The sequence below is a fragment of the Schistocerca cancellata genome, chromosome 5, assembly GCF_023864275.1.
Source record: "Schistocerca cancellata isolate TAMUIC-IGC-003103 chromosome 5, iqSchCanc2.1, whole genome shotgun sequence".
Taxonomy (NCBI): domain Eukaryota; kingdom Metazoa; phylum Arthropoda; class Insecta; order Orthoptera; family Acrididae; genus Schistocerca; species Schistocerca cancellata.
Genome location: NC_064630.1, coordinates 663,946,107 through 663,969,571, shown reverse-complemented (window position 1 = coordinate 663,969,571; position 23,465 = coordinate 663,946,107). Strand labels below are relative to the sequence as shown.

General features: G+C 41.1%; 1 protein-coding gene across 1 annotated transcript in view; it reads left to right on the top strand.

Moving 5' to 3' along the window:
* The window catches only part of LOC126188750 (peptide transporter family 1-like), a 269,810-nt gene that overhangs the window by 111,341 nt on the left and 135,004 nt on the right, over nt 1-23,465 (top strand). The window contains exon 7 of the mRNA XM_049930360.1: nt 11,979-12,146. Coding sequence (XP_049786317.1) covers nt 11,979-12,146 — 168 coding nt within the window. The remainder of the gene's footprint in view (nt 1-11,978; nt 12,147-23,465) is intronic.

Genomic DNA, 23,465 nt, shown 5'->3' with positions numbered 1-23,465 from the left:
TCTGACCATGTCACCAGGATTCACCTTCCTGAATTGTATACTGTTTTCTCAGCAGAGCTCCAACGATCCTGAAGGCACTGGAGCAGATGCATCGTACATGGGGCAGATGGTTTCTCATTTTCTCTGATTCCCTTAGTGCCTTAGAATCATTGCAGAACCTGTACCCAGCTGAGGAGTTGGTCCGGCTGGTATATGACCAACTGTACTTGCTCCAAAGGCAGGGTAAGCAGGTGTCATTTTCCTGGGTGCCCTATTAAGCAGAACTCAGTATTTGTTCAAAAATCCTACTGCAATGTTAGAGATATGGGTCTGTAATTCAGTGGATTACTCCTATTTCCTTTCTGGAGTATTGGCATGATCTGTGCAACTTTGTAGTCTTTAAGTACAGATCTTTTGTCAAGCGAATGCTTGTATTTGAATGCTAACAACTGTAAGTGGCACTATGTATTGGCATACTCTGAATGAAATTTAACTGGAATGCTATGTGGACCAGAGTCCTTGCCTTTATTAACTGATTTAAGTTTCTTTGCTGCAGTGAGGATATCTACTTCTAAGTTGGTCACATTGGCAGTTGTTCTTGATTTCAGTTTTGTAATATTTACTTCATCTGCTTTAGTGGCATTTTCGTTGGTAACATGACCATTGCTGTCACAAAGTGAAGGTATTGGTTGTGTCTTGTCACTGGCATACTTTGGATTTTATTCCAGATTTTTTAATTGTGTAAACTATAAAAGCTTGTCACATTGAAATCTGCTATAAGTTTTGAGATTCATTACAACATTGCCAGTCTTGGAGAAAGAATCCAACTATCAACAATGTATCGTTAGATAGACAGCTACTTGCCTTAAAGATAACACATTAAGTTGCAGACAGGCATAACTAAAAGACGTTTACGCATTAGCTTTTGGCCACAGCCTTCATCAGAAAAGGAAGGAAAACACACACACACACACACATACACACACACACACACACATTCATTCACACAAGCACACATGACTGTCCCCCTGGCAGCTGGGTAAGCATCTTTTAGTTGTGCCTGTCTGCAACTTACTATGTCATCTTTACAATAAGTAGTGATTTATCTTTACCTCACATTGTTGATGTTCCACCAATTATTAATTTATTCTGGTTGTGAAGTATAACGTCTTTCTAAACTAACTTGCAGAAACTGCCTACTTCAGTTTCACTACAAGGTAAAAGCTTTCTGACAGCAGCAAACACTTGATCACCTACTGTATTTACTCTACACTTTCTGAATGCTGTTAGGTCATTTGTAAAAATTTCAGCTGATCTTATCTCTGGCTTTATCAAGCTTTCAGTACAGATAATGATTTGACCTTCAGTGCTTTTTATCGGCACATGAACCTCTGGTTTTTTTTTCTCACTAGGACAGTTTATAAAACTGTGATACTAATTGTTGCTAGATCTACCCTCATCCTATGCCCTTTTATACTGATGCCCTTTCTGTAGTTTCCCAGGACCTTCTACACTAAAAAACCACCCAGTCCCTTCCATGTGTTCCCTCTAACCACTTAGCTCCTTCCTGTGTGTAGTGGACTACTGCCCTATTGAGCAGAACCCTAAAACCCATCACCCTAAGGCCCAAGTTGAGAGATCTACAGCCTACACAGTCACAGCACTGTCTGACGCTCAGATCCACACCATCTACTTGGCTCTGTACCAATGGTCTGCAGTTGATCCTGTTGATGATGCTACAGATAGAGAGCTCCACCTTCTTCCCACAAGCAAGACTGGCTGTCTTTAGCACTTCAGCTAGCCGCCCGAAACCAGAGAAAATTACATCCAATCCAAAATGACATACATCATTGGTACAAACAGAATCAAAAACAGAATCACCACCTGCTGTTGGCTGCCCCCTGTGCTCTTCTTGTCATCCAGAAGCAGCTGTTCCACATCTGAGATGTCTCCTCCAAGTATGCACACAGAGTGCCCTCTGGATTTCTTCCCCTTCTAGGCAACTGTATTCCTAAGGGCCCCATTACGCGCCTAATGGTGTAGCTCCCTACTACCAATAATCCTAGCCTCTGTGACTGCCCAGATCTTGCTGGCTAAGAGGCTTCTCCTGAAACAGGGCAAGCAAATGCATCTGCCTCAGGGTGTTTATCAGACACAGACAGCACCTGAAACCTGTTCATCACATGAACTGGGAAGGCCCTTCTATTGGTTCCCTTGAAAGTCTTTCACTGCTTGCCTCACTGCTGTGTGACCTCACACTCAACCATGTGTGAGAGGTCGACCTCAGTGTGGGCAGGACCCGGAGTGGTTACAGTAGTGGACCAATCAGAGGATGCCTGATATATGCTGGACATCCCTTGGATCCCCACAATGATGCCCATTGGTAGCAGCCTGTGTGACTGAAGCCAGCACTTCCTAGAGCTATGAGTGAAGGGTCACCAACCCAGCTTGCATCTGAACACAGAAATTCACAGTCCATATCCATACTAAAGACAGTGGGAATATACTCTAGATGGTTATTAGAATATGGTACTGCGCCTGACAAATATATAAGCATGCAATAAATTCAAGATTTTAAACTAAAGAGCACCCAGGAAATTCCGGCCAAGTCATTTCTTATTAGAACCTGTGTCAACTCACAAATGAAATAGTGTGCTTCAATCAACTACTGTAGGAATGGAAGCTTCGAGTCAACTGAAGAGAGTAACAACAGTGACTAGCTCTTCAAACAAAAACAAATGCATTACTGTGTTGCAAACAGCAGTACTGTGCACTGTACAGTTATTAAAATGTTGAAGTGTGGCTGATAAATACACAGACATCCAAGAAATTCAAGAGTTTAAACTTATATGCACAAAGGAAATCCCAATGGTTAGTCTGTCGCCCATACATTAATTGAAAATTGGTCCTGGTCCCTTACTTCTTCATCTGCATGTGGATCTGCATCAGTGCACACATTTTGGTTATGAAAATTGATAATCCAACCTCGAGTGAATTCAGCCTCATCTGTGAACAGTGAAAAATGAACCTTCTCCACATCTTTGCATGAGCCATTGGCAGAACCACTTTCTGGCAAGCTGATTTTGTGACTGAAGGGCTTGGACATGCTGTATACATAATACAGTTAAGCAACTGTTCATTCAGGATTGCTCTGACTTGAGGATGACTAACTCCAACAGATGCTGAAATTCTGCATGCACTCGTTCCAGTATCTTCTTCCTCTTATTACCGCAATTGCTCCTCCATAACAGAGTGCAAATAGTGCAAGGTCCGCCATGATCCACCACTGTTTGAGCTACAAATCCAGTGTCTGCTAGTCACTGGAAAAGATGGCTGAATAATTGTGTTGATACCCTGCATTGTGGATATTTTGCACCATATAGGATGTGGGCTTGACTGTTGTTTCCATTTTACAAACCATTACAGAAGCTGACATCTGCCATTTCCTTCACTGAACAGTAGGCTTCCATTATGATGGTAAGTGCAAAGACACAAACTTAGCACAAACTGGTTCCATTAGAGCTACTGTATGTCGTGCACTTACCCAGAACGGTGAATACAGTTTACAGTAGCAACCCTAACAGTTGTTTACTTGATGCTGTAGCCTTGAACAGTATCAGAGGAATGTGTCCTGACTTGCTTAGTGCCATCTGTAGGTAATTTGTAATAGCTATGTGCTTGCAGTAGAAGACATTTGTTTCATAGTATGAAGATGAACAAGTATTGCTCGCTCTTAAGGGATGAATTTTGGAGCCCATGTTCACTGGACATTTTTGTCTTGTTTTGGTCCATAATGCCACCTCTAAAAATATGGAATACTTTTTTTTTAATACACTGTATATTTCGATCTGAATTTAGGATTTTGTTGCCATTCTCGTCCAGTTTCAACCGACTTTCTGTTCCTAATAATGTATGAGCATTATTGCCTTCAATGAGTGATACTGATTCTCGGACCTTCCCATGGCTGCTCCTGCAGTTTACTAATACCATGTTAACCTTTTCTACTTCCAATCTGCAAGGACAATCATTCTCTTAGAATAATGTGACTAATCTCCCTGATTTCAGCTGGCATCACCGATACCAAGAAGGAATTGTTGTAGGTGCTCTGTGGTTGAAGACCTACACTCTCATGTAACTACAAAATGTTTAAGGTTTATGTGCATTTTTCAGTGATACTGAGTTATCACCTCTTTTGTAAAGGTGATCTACACTCAAAACTAATAGAGACTAGCCCCAGTTTATTCAAGAAATTGAGATATTTTATAGAATGCTTCCCTGAGCAATGTAAGATATTTTTAAGTAAGCAATCCATTCAAATTCAGGTTTGCACAGTGTCAAAGTCCAACCAGTTACTAACAGAGTCCGAAAAGTAAACACCCATATACAAAGACCATGGTGATGATCAAAGCAATAGACACACCAGTGTGCTGTGTCAATGCTGTGGTAGAATTACAAATGATTCAGACCAGCCCTGTGCCAAATTATATGCAGGATTGTAGGAGACCTGGCCTCATTAAATTGTGCTGACAAGCATCATGTTGGTAGTGGTGTCAGAGTGGCTGACAGTAATGTAGCAATGTTGTGCCAGCCACTCAATTTCCATGGTGACACCAAGCGGCATCACTACATTGTCCATCGCGTATAGTGGTTTTAGTGTATGGAGGCTAGAGGAAACAGGTTGGGAGGATTGTGGGAGGGAAGGAAATGTTGCAGTGATGACTCTGATGACTCCCATCTACATAACTCAGAGAAGTTGGTTCTGGTGGAGAGGTTGGGAGCGGTGGGGGAGGGGGGAGTAGGATCTGGATGATTTGGGCTGTGAAACAACCATTGGAATTGAGCATATTGTGCTCAGCAGTATTTTCTGCCCCTATGTGGCTCACTCTGCTGTTGGTCACTCAGTTTGGCAGTTTCCAACCATTCAGGTGGAGAGCTGTTTGGTGGTGATGTTCATGTAAAATGCTATACAGAAATTGCTATAGATCAGGTATATGATATGACTGCTGTTGCAAGTGGTCTTGCCTTTGATTAGAAAGTGTAGGTGAAGCTGGTGAGTTTATTGGACAGGTCTTGGACGTTGGTCCTACACTGGGGTATGACCCATGTGACAAGTGTCTGGGAGTAGATGTGGTTTGAGGATGAACTAGGATGTTTTATAGAGTGGGTGGGCAGCAAGTGACAGAATACCACTTATTTCACAATCTTTTAATCCTCAACAAAGTATCCACTGCAGGCAGTCAAGAAAATAAGTCCCAGATGTACAGTGATCTCAAGTTTATTGCGACATAATTAACAAAATAATCAGTTTGTAACCAGTAGTCACACAGAAAAAAATTTCTGAAGTTAACACTGAACAGGTACTGTGGCAGGAGGCTGGTGGCATCTCAAGGAACTAAACAAATTTAACAGCTAAAGTTATCACATTCAAAGTATCAGAAGTAGAGTTCAGTAGCAACTAGCAAAGCCTCAGTCCAAAACTAAGTTTTGCACAACTGGTGACAAGAAAGAATTAACAGAAATATAAGCTCTAGGCATAAGGTCTCTGGAAGGAAAACAAAACCAGTTGGGAAATGATATTAACTAGTAAGTACACAAAGCACTCAACTGGAAAATTTTCAAGTACCGACAGGAAAGTCTCATATTTAAATGATAAGAAGGACAGTCCAATATTAAAGTTCTAGTGTGATGAAAACATAGTTAAGACTCGTGACTACTAATGAAAACTAAGTCCAAAATTCTTACAAGTCCCCTCACAGAAGCCCTAATGCAAAACTTGGCATCATCATTGTACCAGCTCCAAAGTCAGTTCCCAATTGAATGAATGTGACTGTGTTTGGTGCCTGGCCCAGGAAGCCTACTTGGAGTGCATTAATGACTCAAAGCCCAAGTGCCTCCCTAAATACAGCCCTAGCACCAGGATACACTCAGTCCTATTTACAGTCTCTGGGGCCGGCAGCAACCTCTGGTGCCACTTGGGTTGCCATCTGGTGGTGTTGGAAAATAGTGCCATCATGTGCTGTCTATTAGGAAGCCAGCTGCTTGTGTAACTCTGCTACAATGTGGGCCGCTGGCATATTAGGAGTAGGCTGCTGATATAGCACTCATCCCAATGCCACCTGGATAGTTTCACCTTGCTGGTGGCTCCATAAAAACCTCTGTCTTTATCAAGTGCACCTCAACAGTACCTGCATTTTGGTAGCTGCTGTTACTTCCATTTTGAAAAGTCTCTCCATATCCTTGGCTAACCCATGGATGACCATCACAACTAATTCTCTGATCACTCCCATGCACCTGCTGCAAAGGAGCACTGCCCCCCCCCCCCCCTCCCCTCCACATATTTCTCTTTCCAAATCACCCAAGATCGTCCTGAACTGGAACAATTTAACCGTATCCTTTGCCAGGGTTTAACTACTTCTTACTGTGACTGTAATGAGCAACATCCTACCCACAATTGTTCTCACAACTCTCATTGTGGTATTATGTGATCCACCCACTCTAGGAAATATCCTTGCCCATCAGTATGCCATGCTTTTTCCCACCCTCTTGTCACATAAATTATACACCTGTGGAAGGCCGAAGTGTAAGGTCTATCAAATGCACCAACCCAGCTCATCCGACTCTAGTACTATCACAAGGAAATTTTATCCTGTCATTAGAATGGTCACATGCAAAGCAGCCACATTGTATAATAGCTCTGCTGTAATTTCTGCACAGCATTTTATGTGACTGTGACCAGCAACCAGCAGTTCACCCAAATAAATGGCCATTGACAAATTGTGACTGAGAGCAGAACTGACTAACCAGTGGGGAAACATGCTGCTAAGCTCAACATGCTTGGCTTCAATGACTGCTTCACAACCTGTGCCATTCCCTCAACACCTATATTTATGAATTATGCAGATGGTAATTGTTCCTGCAATACATCCTTCAATCTTGTAATCTACCTGGCCTCAATCTCCTCCAGCTTCTGGCCTACCACATCTCCAAGCCAAGCTGGAAAAGCAACAGCCTCCTCCAGCTCCTCTTGTGTGGAAGGGGTCTCTTGGGGCCCTCTCTCCCAAGTTCTTCACTCACCAGTGGCTCAAGAAGCCAAAAGCTGCTGGACGAAGACCTTCATGGTCTTCCTCCGTGCCTGAAGCTGCTTTTGAGAAATCTTCCAAGCAAGCCCCTAAAGAGAAGTGAGAGAGCAAGCTAACTAAGAAGAAGTCTGCTAAGAAACAGGCCCCTCTGGTGGCCCAAACACCACCATTCCCTACAAATTCCGCATCTGAGGATGCGGTGGAGATCTTAGCGTCCACTGCGGACCTGGATCTCACTGATGCCTCATCCACCATAGAAACGGCTACAAAGGTACTCAATTGGTAGCAGCATGTGACGCTGAGGCATAACCTGCCTCCTTGCAAACTTCATGCCTTCCCAGCCTCACGGTAACGTCATTGTGGTGGTCTTTTCCACCACCTGGCTGAGCTATGGCAACTCTTAAACTTTACACCTGCTCTCTGGATTGCCCTTCAGGAAAAATTGGTTCCTGGAAATGCGGACCCCTGCTCTCTGCAGCTATAGGGGATATTACAACAACTTTAGTGACTGTAATAGAGTGTCAGGTAGAGTTTGTGTCTATGTCCTGAACTCAGTATGCAGTGAACCTGTGCCCCTTCAAAGCCCCTCTTGAAGCTGTGGCTGCTCCGGATGGTGCAGTACCCCTGAATACATTGGCTGCACTGATTGATCAACTCCATAAACCTTTCCTACTTTTGGGAGATTTTAACGCTCATAACCCCTTGTGGGGTGGCACCGTCCTTACTGGCCAAGGCAGAGATGTCGAAAATTTACTGTCACAACTCGAACTCTGCCTCTTAAATACAGGTGCCCACACACATTTCAGTGTGGTACACAGCACATATTCTGCCATTGATCTCTCAGTTTGCAGTCCTGGCCTTCTCCTATCTATCCACTGGAGGTCACATGCTGACCTGTGTGGTAATGACTACATCCTCATCTTCCTGTCGCTGCTCCGGCATCATGCCTACGGACGCCTGCCCAGATGGGCTTTAAACAAGACAGACTGGAATGCTTTCACCTCTGCTGTCACTGTTGAATATCCCCCACATGGTAACATTGATGTGGTGGTTGTGCAGGTAACTACAACTATCGTTTCTGTGGCAGAAAACACGATCCCTCGTTCTTTAGGGTGCCTCCAGCGAAAGACAGTCCCTTGGTGGTCGAAGGAAGTTGCTGAGGCAATTAAGGAGCATTGGTGAATTCTACAGTGGCATGAGCAGCACCCTTCCCTGGAGCACCTCATAGCCTTTAAATGGCTTCGTGCCTGCGTTCACCAGCTTATCAAAAGACGGAAACAGTAGTGTTGGGAGAGGTATGTCTCAACCATTGGGTGCCATATGTCACCTTCCCTAGTTTGGGCAAAGATCAGATGAGTTTTTGGGTACCAGACCCCAACAGGTGTACCTGGTGTTAACATAAATGGCATGTTATCTACTGACACAAATGTGATTGCCGAGCACTTTGCTGAGCACTATGCTCGTGCCTCTGGGTTGGAGAATTACAGCCTAGCCTCTCAAATGGGAGATGGAAGGGAAAGTCCTCTTGTTCACTTACACAACACAATGAACCGTATAATGCTCCACTTACAGAGTGGGAGCTCCTCAGTGCCCTCGCACATTTCCCTGACACAGCTCGTGGGCCAGGTCGGATCCACAGTCAGATGATTCAACATCTCTCGTCTGACTACAAGCGACATCTCCTTGTGATCTTCAATTGGATCAGGTGCGATGGCATATTTCCATTGCACTAGCAGGAGAGCACCATCATTCCATTGCTCAAACACGGTGAAAACACACTTGATGTGGATAGCTATTGGCCCATCAGCCTCACCAACATTCTTTGTAAGCTGCTGGAACATATGGTGTGTCGGCAGTTTGGTTGGGTCTTGGAGTCACATGGCCTACTGGCTCCGTGCCAGGGCAATTTCCGCCTGGCTCGCTCTACCATTGATAATCTTGTTTCCCTCGAGCCTGCCATCTGAACAGCCTTTTCCAGATGCCAAGACCTCGTTGCTATCTTTTTTAATTTACGAAAAGTGTATGACACCACCTGGTGACATCATATCCTTGCCACATTATACAAGTGGGGTCTCTGAGGCCTGCTCCCGATTTGCATCCAGAATTTCTTGTCACTTCGTACTTTCCATGTCCAAGTTGGTGCCTCCCATGGTTCCCCCCATATCCAGGAGAATGGGGTCCCACAGGGCTCTGTATTGATTGTATCTCTATTTCTAGTGGCCATTAACAGTCTAGCAGCAGCTGCAGGGTGGTCTGTCTCGCCCTTTCTGTATGCAGATGACTTCTGCATTTCGTACTGCTTCACCAGTACTGGTGTTGCTGAGCAGCACCTACAGGGAGCCATCCACAAGGCACAGTCATGGGCTCTAGCCCATGGCTTCCAGTTTTCAGCCACAAAGTCGTGTGTCAGGCACTTCGGTCGGCATTGGACCATTCATCCAGAACCAGAACTTTACCTCACTGTTGTGGAGACATATCGATTTTTAGGACTGGTTTTCGACCCCTGATTGACTTGGCTTCCTCACCTTTGTCAGCTTAAGCAGAAGTGCTGGCAGCACCTCAATGCCCTCCACTGCGTGAGCAACACCAATTGGGGTGCAGATTGCTCTACGCTGCTACAGCTCTACAGAGCCCTTGTTCAATCCTGCCTTGACTATGGGACTCTGGTTTATGGTTTGGCGGTGCCCTAAGCATTGTGTTTACTCGAACCCAGTGCACCACTGTGGCATTTGACTAGCGACGGGAGCTTTTAGGACGAGTCCAGTAAGCAGCATCATGGTGGAGGCTGGACTACATCAATTGCACGTCATGAGTGCACAACTGCTTGACAGTTATGTCGCACTTGTTTGCAGTTCTCCTGTGCATCCGAATTACCATCTCCTTTTCCCACCCACGGCACTTCATCTCCCGCATCAGCGGCCCAGCTCATGGCCTCCAATTGCAGTTCATGTCCGATCCCTTCTATCTGAACTGGAGTTCTTGCCTTTACCAGCTATACTTGAGATCCATTCACATACATATCCATGGTGTACACCTAAGCCACGACTTTGCCTGGACCTTTCACATGGCCCAAAGGACTCAGTTCACCCCGTGGCTCTCTATTGTCACTTTCTCTCAAATCTTGACATGTACCAAGGCCATGAAGTACTTTACACCAATGACTTGATGGCTGACAGTCACGTCGGCTCTCCACTGTCACTTCCTTTTGATTCTTGACATGTACCAATACCATGAAGTACTTTACACCAATGACTCAATGGCTGACGGTCTCGTCGGCTTCACGTATGCCCATGGAGGACATAGTGAACAGCATTCCTTGCCTGATGGCTGCAGTGTTTTCACTGAAGAGCTGGTGGCTATATCTCATGGTCTGGAGCACATCTTTCATACCCTCCAGAGTCATTTCTTCTGTGTACTGACTCCTTGAGGAGCCTACAAGCTATCATTCAGTACTACACTCATCATCCTTTGATAGCGACTATCCAGGAGTCCATCTATGCCCTGGAACAGTCCGGACATTCAATGGTGTTTGTGTGGACCCCAGGACACATCAGAATCCCAGGCAATGAACTTGCTGACAGGCTGGCCAAACAGGCTACACGGAAACCTCTTACGGAGATCGGCATTCCAATAACTGATCTGCTTTCATTTTTACGCCACCAGGTTTTTTGGCTTTTGGAGACGGAATGGCATAGTCTCAGTATGCACAACAAACTGCGTGCCATTAAGGAGACTACAAATGTGTGGCAGTTCTCCATACAGGTCTCCCACAGGGACTCTGTGGTTCTCTGCTGGCTCCACATTGACCACGCTTGGGTGACCCACAGCTGCCTCCTGTGCTGTGAAGACCCGCCTCAGTGTTGTGCTGTGAAGACCCACCTCAGTGTTGATGCAGTGCCCATTTGACAGTGGCCCATATTCTGGTACACTGTCCCACTGTGACTGCACTGCAACAAAATCTTCGGTTGCCAGACTCGTTGCCGCTAATTTTATCTGATAACGCCTCATCAGCTGATTTAGTTTTACGTTTTATTCTTGAGGGTGGGTTTTATCATTTGATCTAAATTTTAGCTCATGTCCTTTGTCCTTCTGTTTCCTCCACCCTACTGCTTTTAGGGTGGAGGTTTTAATTTGTTGCAGAGTGTCTGGCTTCTCCTTTTTATTCTCATGGTTAGCCAGCCATGTTTTGTCATTTTAATCTCTTCCATCTGTTTCTTGCTTTCCTGTGGTTTTCTTCTCCCCTTTTGTCCATTCAATTGTTTGTTTCCCTTCTGTCATGCTTGTGGTTTTCCCTTTCTGTCGATTTTGTGTTGTCGGTCTCACTTGTTTTATTCTCGCCCTTGTTGCATTGTTTTATTTGGAACATGGGGCTGATGAACTAGCAGTTTGGTCCCTTCCCCCCTCTTTTAAACCAACCTTTACAAAAAGTCTTCAATAATGTGTCCTGCAATTAGGTCATGGGTTTCCTTCGTACAATTCTTTTGTTGCATCACTATTTAAATTGCTGTAGTGAGTAGCCCTTACCCTGTTGTCAACATTCCAAAAGTAGAAATGGAGAATCTTAAAATTTTCTGTTCCTTATAGTACTTAACTCTTCACATAAGAGGTAAATTTGCATTGAAGCATCAGGAGACAAAGAGAGACTCACTGACAAAGGAAGTGAAGCCATAATTACCAACTTCATAAAATTATTAATATAAAATTATAATAATTATTTGTAGTCATCAAAGAGAGTTAACCAAAATGTAAAATATTTGTTCTTCTTTTTCTTCTTCTTTCTTGTGAAAATATTTAATGTCTTAGAGCTGTAAAAGTTCCGTAAACATATCTTAAAAATTAATTAATCTATCTCTTTACATTAACACAAATAAAGTAGCAAAACTAATACTTCATTTTGAATGTTGTATTCTTGTCTTCCAGTATGCTGTTAAAAGAAGACTGGAATCTAAAGTCCTTTACACTGATCACTGGCTGGATGCAGCTATTGAAAAATACAGTGAGAAGTTAATAGATGATATGAAAATTGTGTTCGGAATTTTTTTTCTGTTTATTCCAGTTCCATTATTTTGGAGCTTATTTGATCAACAGGTAACAAACTGAATATATTATTCTCATGTATGCTCTTAGAAACAAAACATATTTATTGCAATTTGTTGCATTGTAAGCCGTGATTGATGCAAATGCAAAATAGTGCCCAAATCTCTGGTTGGTGTCCAGCCAGAGAGTACACATAACAACACAGCTTGCAACACCTGAACGAGACAATGTGGTTGGTTGCTGAAACATTGTGCATAAAATTGGATCAACAACTATAGTGAACACCTAAAAGCACCATAAAATAGAACCAGTTTCATGAATTGGAGCATGTAATGTCCAGACATTCTTAGTTGATGCAGTCTAAGACAAACATTACACCAGATGCAACTGTGTGGACTCTTGAGACCACAATCAGAAAATATCAGTAATAGAGAAATAGGAGTTTAGACAACATCCTTAAAGTTCTTGACAGGTAAATAATAAATAGTTTATATCTGCCCACATGTCACTTTATCGTAAAAGCATAACTTACACCAGTACTGTCTGTTATTCTCAGTATCAATCCCATATAATGTGGCCTGTTATTACAGGCATCTAATCGAAGTGTTGCTGAGCTAAGGTACTGCTAGTTGCAACTTACACACGTGGCAGTTATTTTCTTGAAATCATTCTCCCACCATGGAAAAATTGCTTGGATTTATGCCAACTCTTGTGAAAATCAGGGGAAGGATTCTGTTATGTAAAGTGTCTGGCGATATCAAATCAAAATGGACTGTAGATGGTATCTTGAGACTGAGGGGACATACAAGTGAGAGTTGCAGCTGTATTTGCTTATATACATGTATTTGAAAAAACGACCAGGTGTCCTTAAGGATTTTGTGTACAAAATGGAAGATATCCTCATGAAACTTTTTGTCCTACTACATACCGTACCCCATGGACAAAGAGAGAAGCAGTAAGAAAAGAGGTTAACAGGGTGCCTGAGTAGGGCATAATACAAACATGATTTTCTTCTTATTGTAATCCTATTGTGGCCACTAATAAGCCAGATGGCAAGGTGTGCTGGCCCTCAATGCAAGTAACATTAATAAGATTATTGTACCAGTACAAACACGTCCAGACAATTTAGAGGAACAGCTTATGAAATTCCATGATGATAAATTTCCTTCTATAATTGATCCCTGGTGCTCTTATTGGCAAATAAAGTCAGAAGTATACCACCTTTGTATGCCTTTGTATGTGGGGCAGGAGCTTCGAATTTCAACTATTACTGTTTAGATTGAATGTGAATGAACCTGTATTTATCTCTGCTCTGGACAAAGTGCTAGGACCCATACTTTTGAGTAAGGTAACAGTATATGTGGATGACCTTTTAGTTGCCACACCCACATGGGTAGATCACTTAAGAGTAATTGAACAAGCATTGAACTGCTTTTCTGAACATGAGTAACAGCAAATCTCAAGAAATCTAATTCTGGACAAGAAAAGGTAAAATTTTTAGAACACATAACCTCTTTGTAAGGCATACTGCCAGATCCTAAAAAACTTGGTGCCCTTATGAACTGCCCTGCTCCTCAAAACAAGAGGCAATTAAAGGCATACTTAGGCCCAGTCTCATTTTCAGGAAATTCATGCCTAACCCACTTATGAACAGTGATGCTTTACTTAATCTTCTCCAGAAAGACAGATGTTGATTATTAAACAAGCAATGCCAAACCAATTTTGAGAACATCAAGCAAGCTGATTAAATGCTAACATTCTATCTCAACCAGACATTAAGAAGGATTTTTGCTTATGCACCGACACATCTTCTCAAGGTCTGGGTGCATGCCTTTTTCAAATGGTATAAGAAGAGGGAAAACTCATTCCTAAAGTAATTGGCTTCACCAGCTGCACCTTATCTGAAGCTGAATGTTCATATTCAGCTATGAAGTTGGAGGTTGTGGCTGTAATTTGGTTCTTTAAAAAGTTTGAATGTTTCATTTGGGGTGAACACACAAAAGTGTACTGTGACCATCAGTCCCTATTGTTTCTGTTAACTTGTCAGTTCCTACACCGACATATAGCCAGGTGGTATTTGTATCATCAAGAATTCGAATTTGAAATAGTGTACATAAAAGGAAACCAAAACATAATAGCTGATGCTCTTTCTCAAGTACCACAAGTCTTAGAGGAATTTAATGATCTCTTAGAGCAAGAAGGTGAAATAAGAGCTATGTTGATCAAAACACTCCGACCATACTATGTCCACATGTGTAAACACATGGAGCATTTACAGCAGGAAGACACACACTGGAGTAAAGTATGAGTGAAACTTAATGCCAAACAGTGATGAAAAGTTAAAAAGGTTTTTCACTATTCACAAAGGTGTTCTGTTTCATAGGAACCATCCCAAACAAGAACAATGGCACATGTGTTTGCCAGAGGAATGTGTGGATTATTTTATCTTGTACATACCACAAGGTTCATTATGGCATTGCAAAGTACACATACAAAATAGGTAAACATTATTTACCCAACCTTGCTCGAAGAGTACTACAGGTGTTAAGCAAGTGTGTTGTCTACCAGAAAACAAAACATTCTAATATCTCCAAACAGATTGAATTACATCCCATTGCACCTAAAAAAAACCTCTATAAAAGGTATCTTTGGATGTGGCTGGACCCTATCCCAGAGGTAAGGATGGCATAACGTGCGTAGTACGTCTGTATGATACTTTCACAAAATACTTAAAATGATGTGCTGTATAGAACACTACACACAGTTCAATTACAAGACAAATCAAAGTGGATTATTTTTCAAAAGTAGGAAAATCAGAAGTCATGTTAACAGATAATGCCTCATATTTTGTTGGATGTAAATGGAAAGAGTTTGCAGAGTCCAACCAAATCAAACACATTTTACTACCCAAATTTCATCCCAAAGCATTCCCATAGAAAGGGTGTTTAAGGAATTCAACAGGTTTGTGAGGGTCTATATACTTCATAACATACCAAGTGGATTGAATATGTCATCCCCTTCTTACAAGTTGTTAACAACCTTCCCCATACATTAACTGGATTTACACCAAATGAGCTGATCTTGAATTGCAAACAATTAGATGACTGGGAGAAATCTTTGCCCAAGATACCGATATAGGAATTATCATTGGTGGATAAAAATATGACATGCATTCATCAATCTTGAAATCTGGGGTAAATACAGGAAAGGAATTTATGACAGAAAGTTGAAATGTATAACACAATTTTATATAGGACAAAAGGTGTTACTTGGAACACATCCCAAATTCTCTAAAATTGGTAAACTGAACTGTAAGTGACACCTATTATACACCAGACCATACTTAATTAATAAAATCCCTTACCCGGGAGTGTACAGATTCGTACACACACACAGCTAGAGACATAGGCCTATACCCACACAAAGACTTGAGACCATTTATATATTGAAGAAGGGCTGTTTACCCTCCAAGTTGTATATATGTATAATAATATTAATTTTAGGCTGCTGGAAAGTCACATTCCAGAATTTATGTTGTAAGTTGTTAAGGAAAATTTTTGTTCGTATTTTTTCTTATAAGTGAAATTTGTAAACGATAAGATGAGTGGTTGTAACAAGGAAGAATTTTACTTTTATGTGTCTAGAGATGATGATACTCTAAATATAATGCTTTGCCTTGCCCGTAGCCCAGTTGTAAACAAATAAATTGACTTGTGAAACACACGGTAGCATACAGTGCCATAAACAACTTGCCACGGCGCATGTGGTATCAGAGTGCACAGTGCATGCACATTGGGAAGCAAGCTGATCAACATACCACAAACATGTGCCTGCCAGACAGGCACAACTGGAAGTGTTGGGGCATCCAAAACAAACGAACAAACCTGATGAGCTATAGTCCACACTAGCATTTGTAAAGCTTATTAAATAAACAGAGACATAGAAAATTAAGGGAGAGACTATACTACAACTACGACTATCTGCACAATACACACATACAAAGATAAGCTAAGGGATTATATGCACAGGAAAGGGACGCTAAACTAAGAGATATTTACTTAAGCTGCACTACTATGTACATTATACTTATATATGTACAATGTATACAAATTTAAGTATTGAAAGTGCATGCACTAATTATACTTGATGGATGAGAAAAGTCTTGCTGAAGGTAAATAAGTGACTACAGTATATGTAGCAAACTGAAGAAGAAGTCGCACCACGCCACTAATGCACTTTATCTTTCAGATCTATAAGGTAAGAAGAGATGCACACATGACATGAAAACATGAAATAAGTTTTGTGATAACACAATGCCATCAAGCCACTATACATTTATCTATGAAGATATAGATTTAAGTTAGTATCAAGTTTTTTCTTCCAAGGAACAATGCATCGACAGGTCCTAAAATGAAGAAAGATAAATGCTTGTAGAGTGTTGTGTATCATATAAACACATGAAATGCCTGCACTGCAAGTAAATATGGTTGTAAGTTTATGATACATATGAATGTGATAGTGTGAAAGTATGTGAAGAAGAAAACAGTTGCAGTATGTTACATATTATGGTGCTGAACTGAGGTTGAGTACTATGAAATAATGAAAGGGTCGAAACATAGCTACTGTGATTGTCAACTACCCGTGAAAGTGTCAAACGCCTGAATTACATTGAAATTTTTAAGCACGTTTGTTACTTACGTAAACATTGTTCTATGCTCATTGTATGTAACATATTGCATTGATGATACTATTCTGTAAACCTCACCACATGAAATGGTTATCCTTTATATAATGAAAATAACAAGTAAATATTGAGCTCACTTTTTAATACTGAATAAGTATTTATACAATTGGTATCATCAGATTTGAGTTGTGCTTAAAAACAACAAACTATTTTGTCCTTGGGATCACAGTTAAGTCTATTAACGAGACGTAACTGAGCACATAAATGATTTTTCATGGAATTTCCAAAACCCTGTAGTGTGTAGGTTCTTCCTGAAGAATGCTAGAGAGGTGAGGCCATGCATAGTTATCTGAGTGGCGCATAGTATCTAAATGTAGTGACTGTTGTTTGCTGTTTCTTTGTTTCTTTTTGAATTAATAAATACACACTGACGAGAAATCACTGTAAATTGAAATGAAATGCATGCCAATTTATGCTGCAAATGAAAACAGAATCTATTATTGTATGAAGATTATATGAAGCATGTATAACTAAATGAGAAAAAAAGGTTTACTCACATAATAGGAATCGAATAATGTAATGAAAATGAAATCTAATAAAATGTGCTAAAACAAAATGACAAGTAGTGACCCTATATATAAAAAGGGGAGAGAATATGTTACAGGCTATAATGTATATAAGCAGGGTAATATCATGTCAACAAATGAATAGGATAAGTGTATTTTGTAATTGTATTTGTATTTTATTATGTTATGTGTATAGTATGTGGAATGGATACTACAGAAACTTTATGTAATGCAACTGTATGAAAGATGCTCAAAAATAAAGCACAAAAAGATACAAAACCTGGCTGCAAAGTGTTAAGTGTACATGTGTTAAAACAACACTTGGGTGTGCACGTGGTAAACTAAAAATGGCAATACTTCATGTGACATGAATTTTCTGTGCTCGACAACATCGTAAAAGCAGCAAGGAGCTTACCTTGTTGATGGGTATTGGATGTACGGCTGGTCTCCTCACTGAATAAGTGAGAGCAATGAGGTGAAACAAATTCCTTGGTTTGCTCATATGGAAACCAATTGTCACCGCATCGAAGATTTCACAAAGGAGCATGCTGCTGAACACGAACTTCAGGAATTTGTGCAATGAAAGCTACTGTGAATGTACAACAGGGACATTTGGGCCTCGTACTGGACATGTAAGCTTCAACTGTGATGATAATGGACATTGAGCTGTGCGTGTATACTTTTCAAGCTAGATGCTGTGCAGATACTGACTAACAATAATGGGACTATGCAGTTACAGTATGCACTTTGTCAGGAGCGAAAACTTATCATAAATCTGTTGATTGCTTCAAACCTTGAGAGGTAAATACAAAAAAATGTGTCTCTTTCTCTGCTGTGTGTGTGTGTGTGTGTGTGTGTGTGTGTGTGTGTGTGTGTGTGTGTGTGTGTTTTAAAAGAAACTGACATGCCCATATCAACTGATAGCCATTCATGGTAACACCAGTGACTGAATATAAAGGCTATTCCCATGCCAGCCAGGATTATCGAACCTCAAAAAGTGAAATAAGCTCAGCCGCTGTGCACTTCCATATGATGTCAGTGCACAGTGGAGGGGAAGTTGTATTGAATCATATTATTTTTCTTTCTTTTCTTTTCTTACATATAAGCTATATGTAAACTGAATGAGCTATAAACCAGGGACACTGCCAGAGGTAAATTAACGAACTGTTCTGTGGCAAGGATAATGTTTTGATGTTGTTGTTGTTGTGGTCTTCCGTCCTGAGACTGGTTCGATGCAGCTCTCCATGCTACTCTATCCTGTGCAAGCCTCTTCATCTCCCAGTACCTACTGCAGCCTATATCCTTCTGAATCTGCTTAGTGTATTCATCTCTTGGTCTCCCTCTATGATTTTTACCCTCCACGCTTCCCTCCAGTACTAAATTGGTGATCCCTTGATGCCTCAGAACATGTCCTACCAACCAGTCCCTTCTTCTTGTGAAGTTGTACCACAAACTCCTCTTCTCCCCATTTCTATTCAATACCTCCTCGTTAGTTATGTGATCTACCCATCTAATCTTCAGCATTCTTCTGTAGCACCACATTTTGAAATCTTCTATTCTCTTCTTGTCTAAACTATTTATCATCCATGTTTCACTTCCATACATGGCTACACTCCATACAAATACTTTCAGAAAAGACTTCCTGACACTTAAATCTATACTCGATGTTAACAAATTTCTCTTCTTCAGAAATGCTTTCTTTGCCATTGCCAGTCTACATTTTATATCCTCTCTACTTCGACCATCAGTTATTTTGCTCCGCAAATAGCAAAACTCATTTACTACTTTAAGTGTCTCATTTCCTAATCTAATTCCCGCAGCATCACCCGACTTAATTCGAGTACATTCCATTATCCTCATTTTAATTTTGTTGATGTTCATCATATATCCTCCTTTCAAGACACTGTCCATTCTGTTCAACTGCTCTTCCAAGTCCTTTGCTGTCTCTGACAGAATTACAATGTCATCAGCAAACCTCAAAGTTTTTATTTCTTCTCCATGGATTTTAATACCTACTTTGAACTTTTCTTTCGTTTCCTTTACTGCTTGCTCAATATACAGATTGAATAGCATCATGGAGAGGCTACAACCCTGTCTCACTCCCTTCCCAACCACTGCTTCCCTTTCATGTCCCTCGACTCTTATAACTGCAATCTGGTTTCTGTTCAAATTGTAAATAGCCTTTCGCTCCCTGTATTTTACCCCTGCCACCTTCAGAATTTGAAAGAGAGTATTCCAGTCAACATTGTCAAAAGCTTTCTCTAAGTCTACAAATGCTAGAAACGTAGGTTTGCCTTTCCTTAATCTTTCTTCTAAGATAAGTCATAGGGTCAGTATTGTCTCATGTGTTCCAACATTTCTACGGAATCCAAACTGAGCTTCCCCGAGGTCAGCTTCTACCAGTTTTTCCATTTGTCTGTAAAGAATTCGCGTTAGTACTTTGCAGCTGTGTCTTATTAAACTGATAGTTCGGTAATTTCCACATCTGTCAACACCTGCTTTCTTTGGGATTGGAATTATTATATTCTTCTTGAAGTCTGAGGGTATTTCGCCTTTCTCATACATCTTGCTCACCAGATGGTAGAGTTTTGTCAGGACTGGCTCTCCCAAGGTATTCAGTAGTTTTAATGGAATGTTGTCTACTCTGGGGGCCTTGTTTCGACTTAGGTCTTTCAGTGCTCTGTCAAACTCTTCACGCAGTATCATATCTCTGATTTCATCTTCATCTACCTCCTCTTCCATTTCCATAATATTTTCCTCAAGAACATCGCCCATATATAGACCCTCTATATACTCCTTCCACCTTTCTGCTTTCCCTTCTTTGCTTAAAACTGGGTTTCCATATGAGCTCTTGATATTCATGCAAGTGGTTCTCTTTTCTCCAAAGGTCTCTGTAATTTTCCTGTAGGCAGTATCTATCTTGCCCCTCATGAGATTACATTTGTCCTCTAGCCATCCCTGCTTAGCCATTTTGCACTTCCTGTCGATCTCATTTTTGAGACGTTTGTATTCCTTTTTGCGTGCTTCACTTTCTGCATTTTTGTATTTTCTCCTTTCATCAATTAAATTCAGTATCTCTTCTGTTACCCAAGGATTTCTACTAGCCCTCATCTTTTTACCTACTTGATCCTCTGCTGCCTTCACTATTTCATTCCTCAAAGCTACCCATTCTGCTTCTACTGTATTTCTTTCCCTATTCCTGTCAATTGTTCCCTTATGCTCTCCCTGAAACTCTCTACAACCTCTGGTTCTTTCAGTTTATCCAGGTCCCATCTCCTTAAACTTACACCTTTTTGCAGTTTCTTCAGTTTTAATCTACAGTTCATAACCAATAGATTGTGGTCAGAGTCCACATCTGCCCCTGAAAATGTCTTACAATTTAAAATCTGGTTCCTAAATCTCTGTCATACCATTATATAATCTATCTGAAACCTTTTAGTATCTCCAGGGTTCCTCCATGTATACAACGTTCTTTCATGATTCTTGAACCAAGTGTTAGCTATGATTAAGTTATGCTCTGTGGAAAATTCTACCAGGTGGCTTCCTCTTTCATTTCTTAGCCCCAATCCGTATTCACCTACTACATTTCCTTCTCTTCCTTTTCCTACTGTCGAATTCCAGTCACCCATGGCTACTAAATTTTCGTCTCCCTTCACTACCTGAATAATTTCTTTTATCTCATCATACATTTCATCAACTTCTTCATCATCTGCAGAGCTAGTTGGCATATAAACTTGTACTACTGTAGTAGGTGTGGGCTTCGTGTCTATCTTGGCCACAATAATGCATTCACTATGCTGTTTGTAGTAGCTTACCCGCACTCCTATTATTTTATTCTTTATTAAACCTACTCCTGCATTACCCCTATTTGATTTTGTATTTATAACCCTGTATTCACCTGACCAAAAGTCTTGTTCCTCCTGCCATCGAACTTCACTAATTCCCACTATATCTAACTTTAAGCTATCCATTTCCCTTTTTAAATTTTCTACCCTACCTGCCCGATTAAGGGATCTGACATTCCACGCTCCGATCCGTAGAATGCCAGTTTTCTTTCTCCTGATAACAATATCCCCGGAGTAGTCCCCGCCCAGAGATCCAAATGGGGGACTATTTTACCTCCGGAATATTTTACTCAAGAGGACGCCATCACCATTTAATCATACAGTAAAGCTGTATGCACTCGGGAAAAATTACAGCTGTAGTTTCCCCTTGCTTTCAGCCGCACGCAGTACCAAAACAGCAAGGTCGTTTTGGTTAGTGTTACAGGGCCAGATAAGTCAATCATCTAGATTGTTGCCCCTGCAATGACTGAGAAGGCTGCTGCCCCTCTTCAGGAACCACACATTTGTCTGGCCTCTCAACAGATTCCTCTCCGTTGTGGTTGCACCTATGGTATCATTGAGGCACGCAAGCCTCTCCACCAACGGCAAGGTCCATGGTTCATGGGGGGGGGGGGGGGGGGGGGGGGGGGGGGGGGGGAATGTTTTGATACATCATTAAAAAAACAAAGTAAGAAATATGCTCTTCAGTTTATTAATTCATGCATCTTCACCCTTTTGTTTGTTTCACAAAATGGAAGCATACGGACATATGTTTGGATCCATTGTACCAGCATTGTTAAAAATGTGTATTTTAACAGTTAATTAAAAATATTGTAAAAAGTTATTAGAAAAGGAATATTTATTTGCACAGCTATAAGTTGAAATCCTATCTGTTCATCATTTCACTTGAATATTGTGCTTCATTGACAGATCGACAGTTTCAATTGTTGCAGTGATTATTTGGCATCACACATGACTGGAAGCAGTAGTACATAATGCAAATTATGTTTATTGACCTTGAATGTAATGACATTAAAGTTCTGTTGATATTAGTATCAGTTAAAGTTCACCCAAGATTGTGCACATATTCATATATTACCTTCAGACTTTTTCAGTTATTCTTTCCAATCATTTTTTTTCCAATTATTCAAGCAGTTATTAATCCATTTCTATTTCTACATCTCTATTCATGATGCTCTTATATGAGTGTTTCCATAACCAAGGTAGCTGAAGTGTTTGGTGTTTCAAGAGGCACACATATAGAGAAAGTAGAAAAACATAATCTGCTAAGTCGCAATGCAGATGAAAGTGTGTGTTGAGTGACAATGAGGCATGGTCATTGAAAAGGACTGTGATGAAACATAAGATGAAGACAGCTGTAAAAGCCATGGCAGAACTGTATGTTGTACTTGCAAATCCTGTCAGCATTAAATGAGAGTGAAACGAGCTCCATTAGCAGGGAATTACAGGGTGATCTGGAGTTACAAAACTGCTCATCATTGCTGCAAATGCTTTCAATAGAAAAATGTGGTGCTGAGACCAGAAAACCTGGAGTAAGGAGCCATGGGAGAATGACATTTGGTTGGGTGGGTGTTATTTCACTGTTTGCATCTTCTAAATGAGTTTACATTGCAAGAACCATGGACCTTGGACCTTGCCGTTGGTGGGGAGGCTTGCGTGCCTCAGCGATACAGATAGCCGTACCGTAGATACAACCACAACGGAGGGGTATCTGTTGAGAGGCCAGACAAATGTGTGGTTCCTGAAGAGGGGCAGCAGCCTTTTCAGTAGTTGCAAGGGCAACAGTCTGGATGATTGACTGATCTGGCCTTGTAACAATAACCAAAATGGCCTTGCTGTGCTGGTACTGCGAACGGCTGAAGGCAAGGGGAAACTACGGCCGTAATTTTTCCCGAGGGCATGCAGCTTTACTGTCTGATTAAATGATGATGGCGTCCTCTTGGGTAAAATATTCCGGAGGTAAAATAGTCCACCATTCGGATCTCCGGGTGGGGACTACTCAGGAGAATGTCATTATCAGCAGAAAGAAAACTGGCGTTCTACGAATCGGAGCGTGGAATGTCAGATCCCTTAATCGGGCAGGTAGGTTAGAAAATTTAAAAAGGGAAATGGACAGGTTAAAGTTAGATATAGTGGTAATTAGTGAAGTTCGGTGGCAGGAGGAACAAGACTTTTGGTCAGGTGACTACAGGGTTATAAACACAAAGTCAAATAGGGATAATGCAGGAGTAGGTTTAATAATGAATAGGAAAATAGGAATGCGGGTAAGCTACTA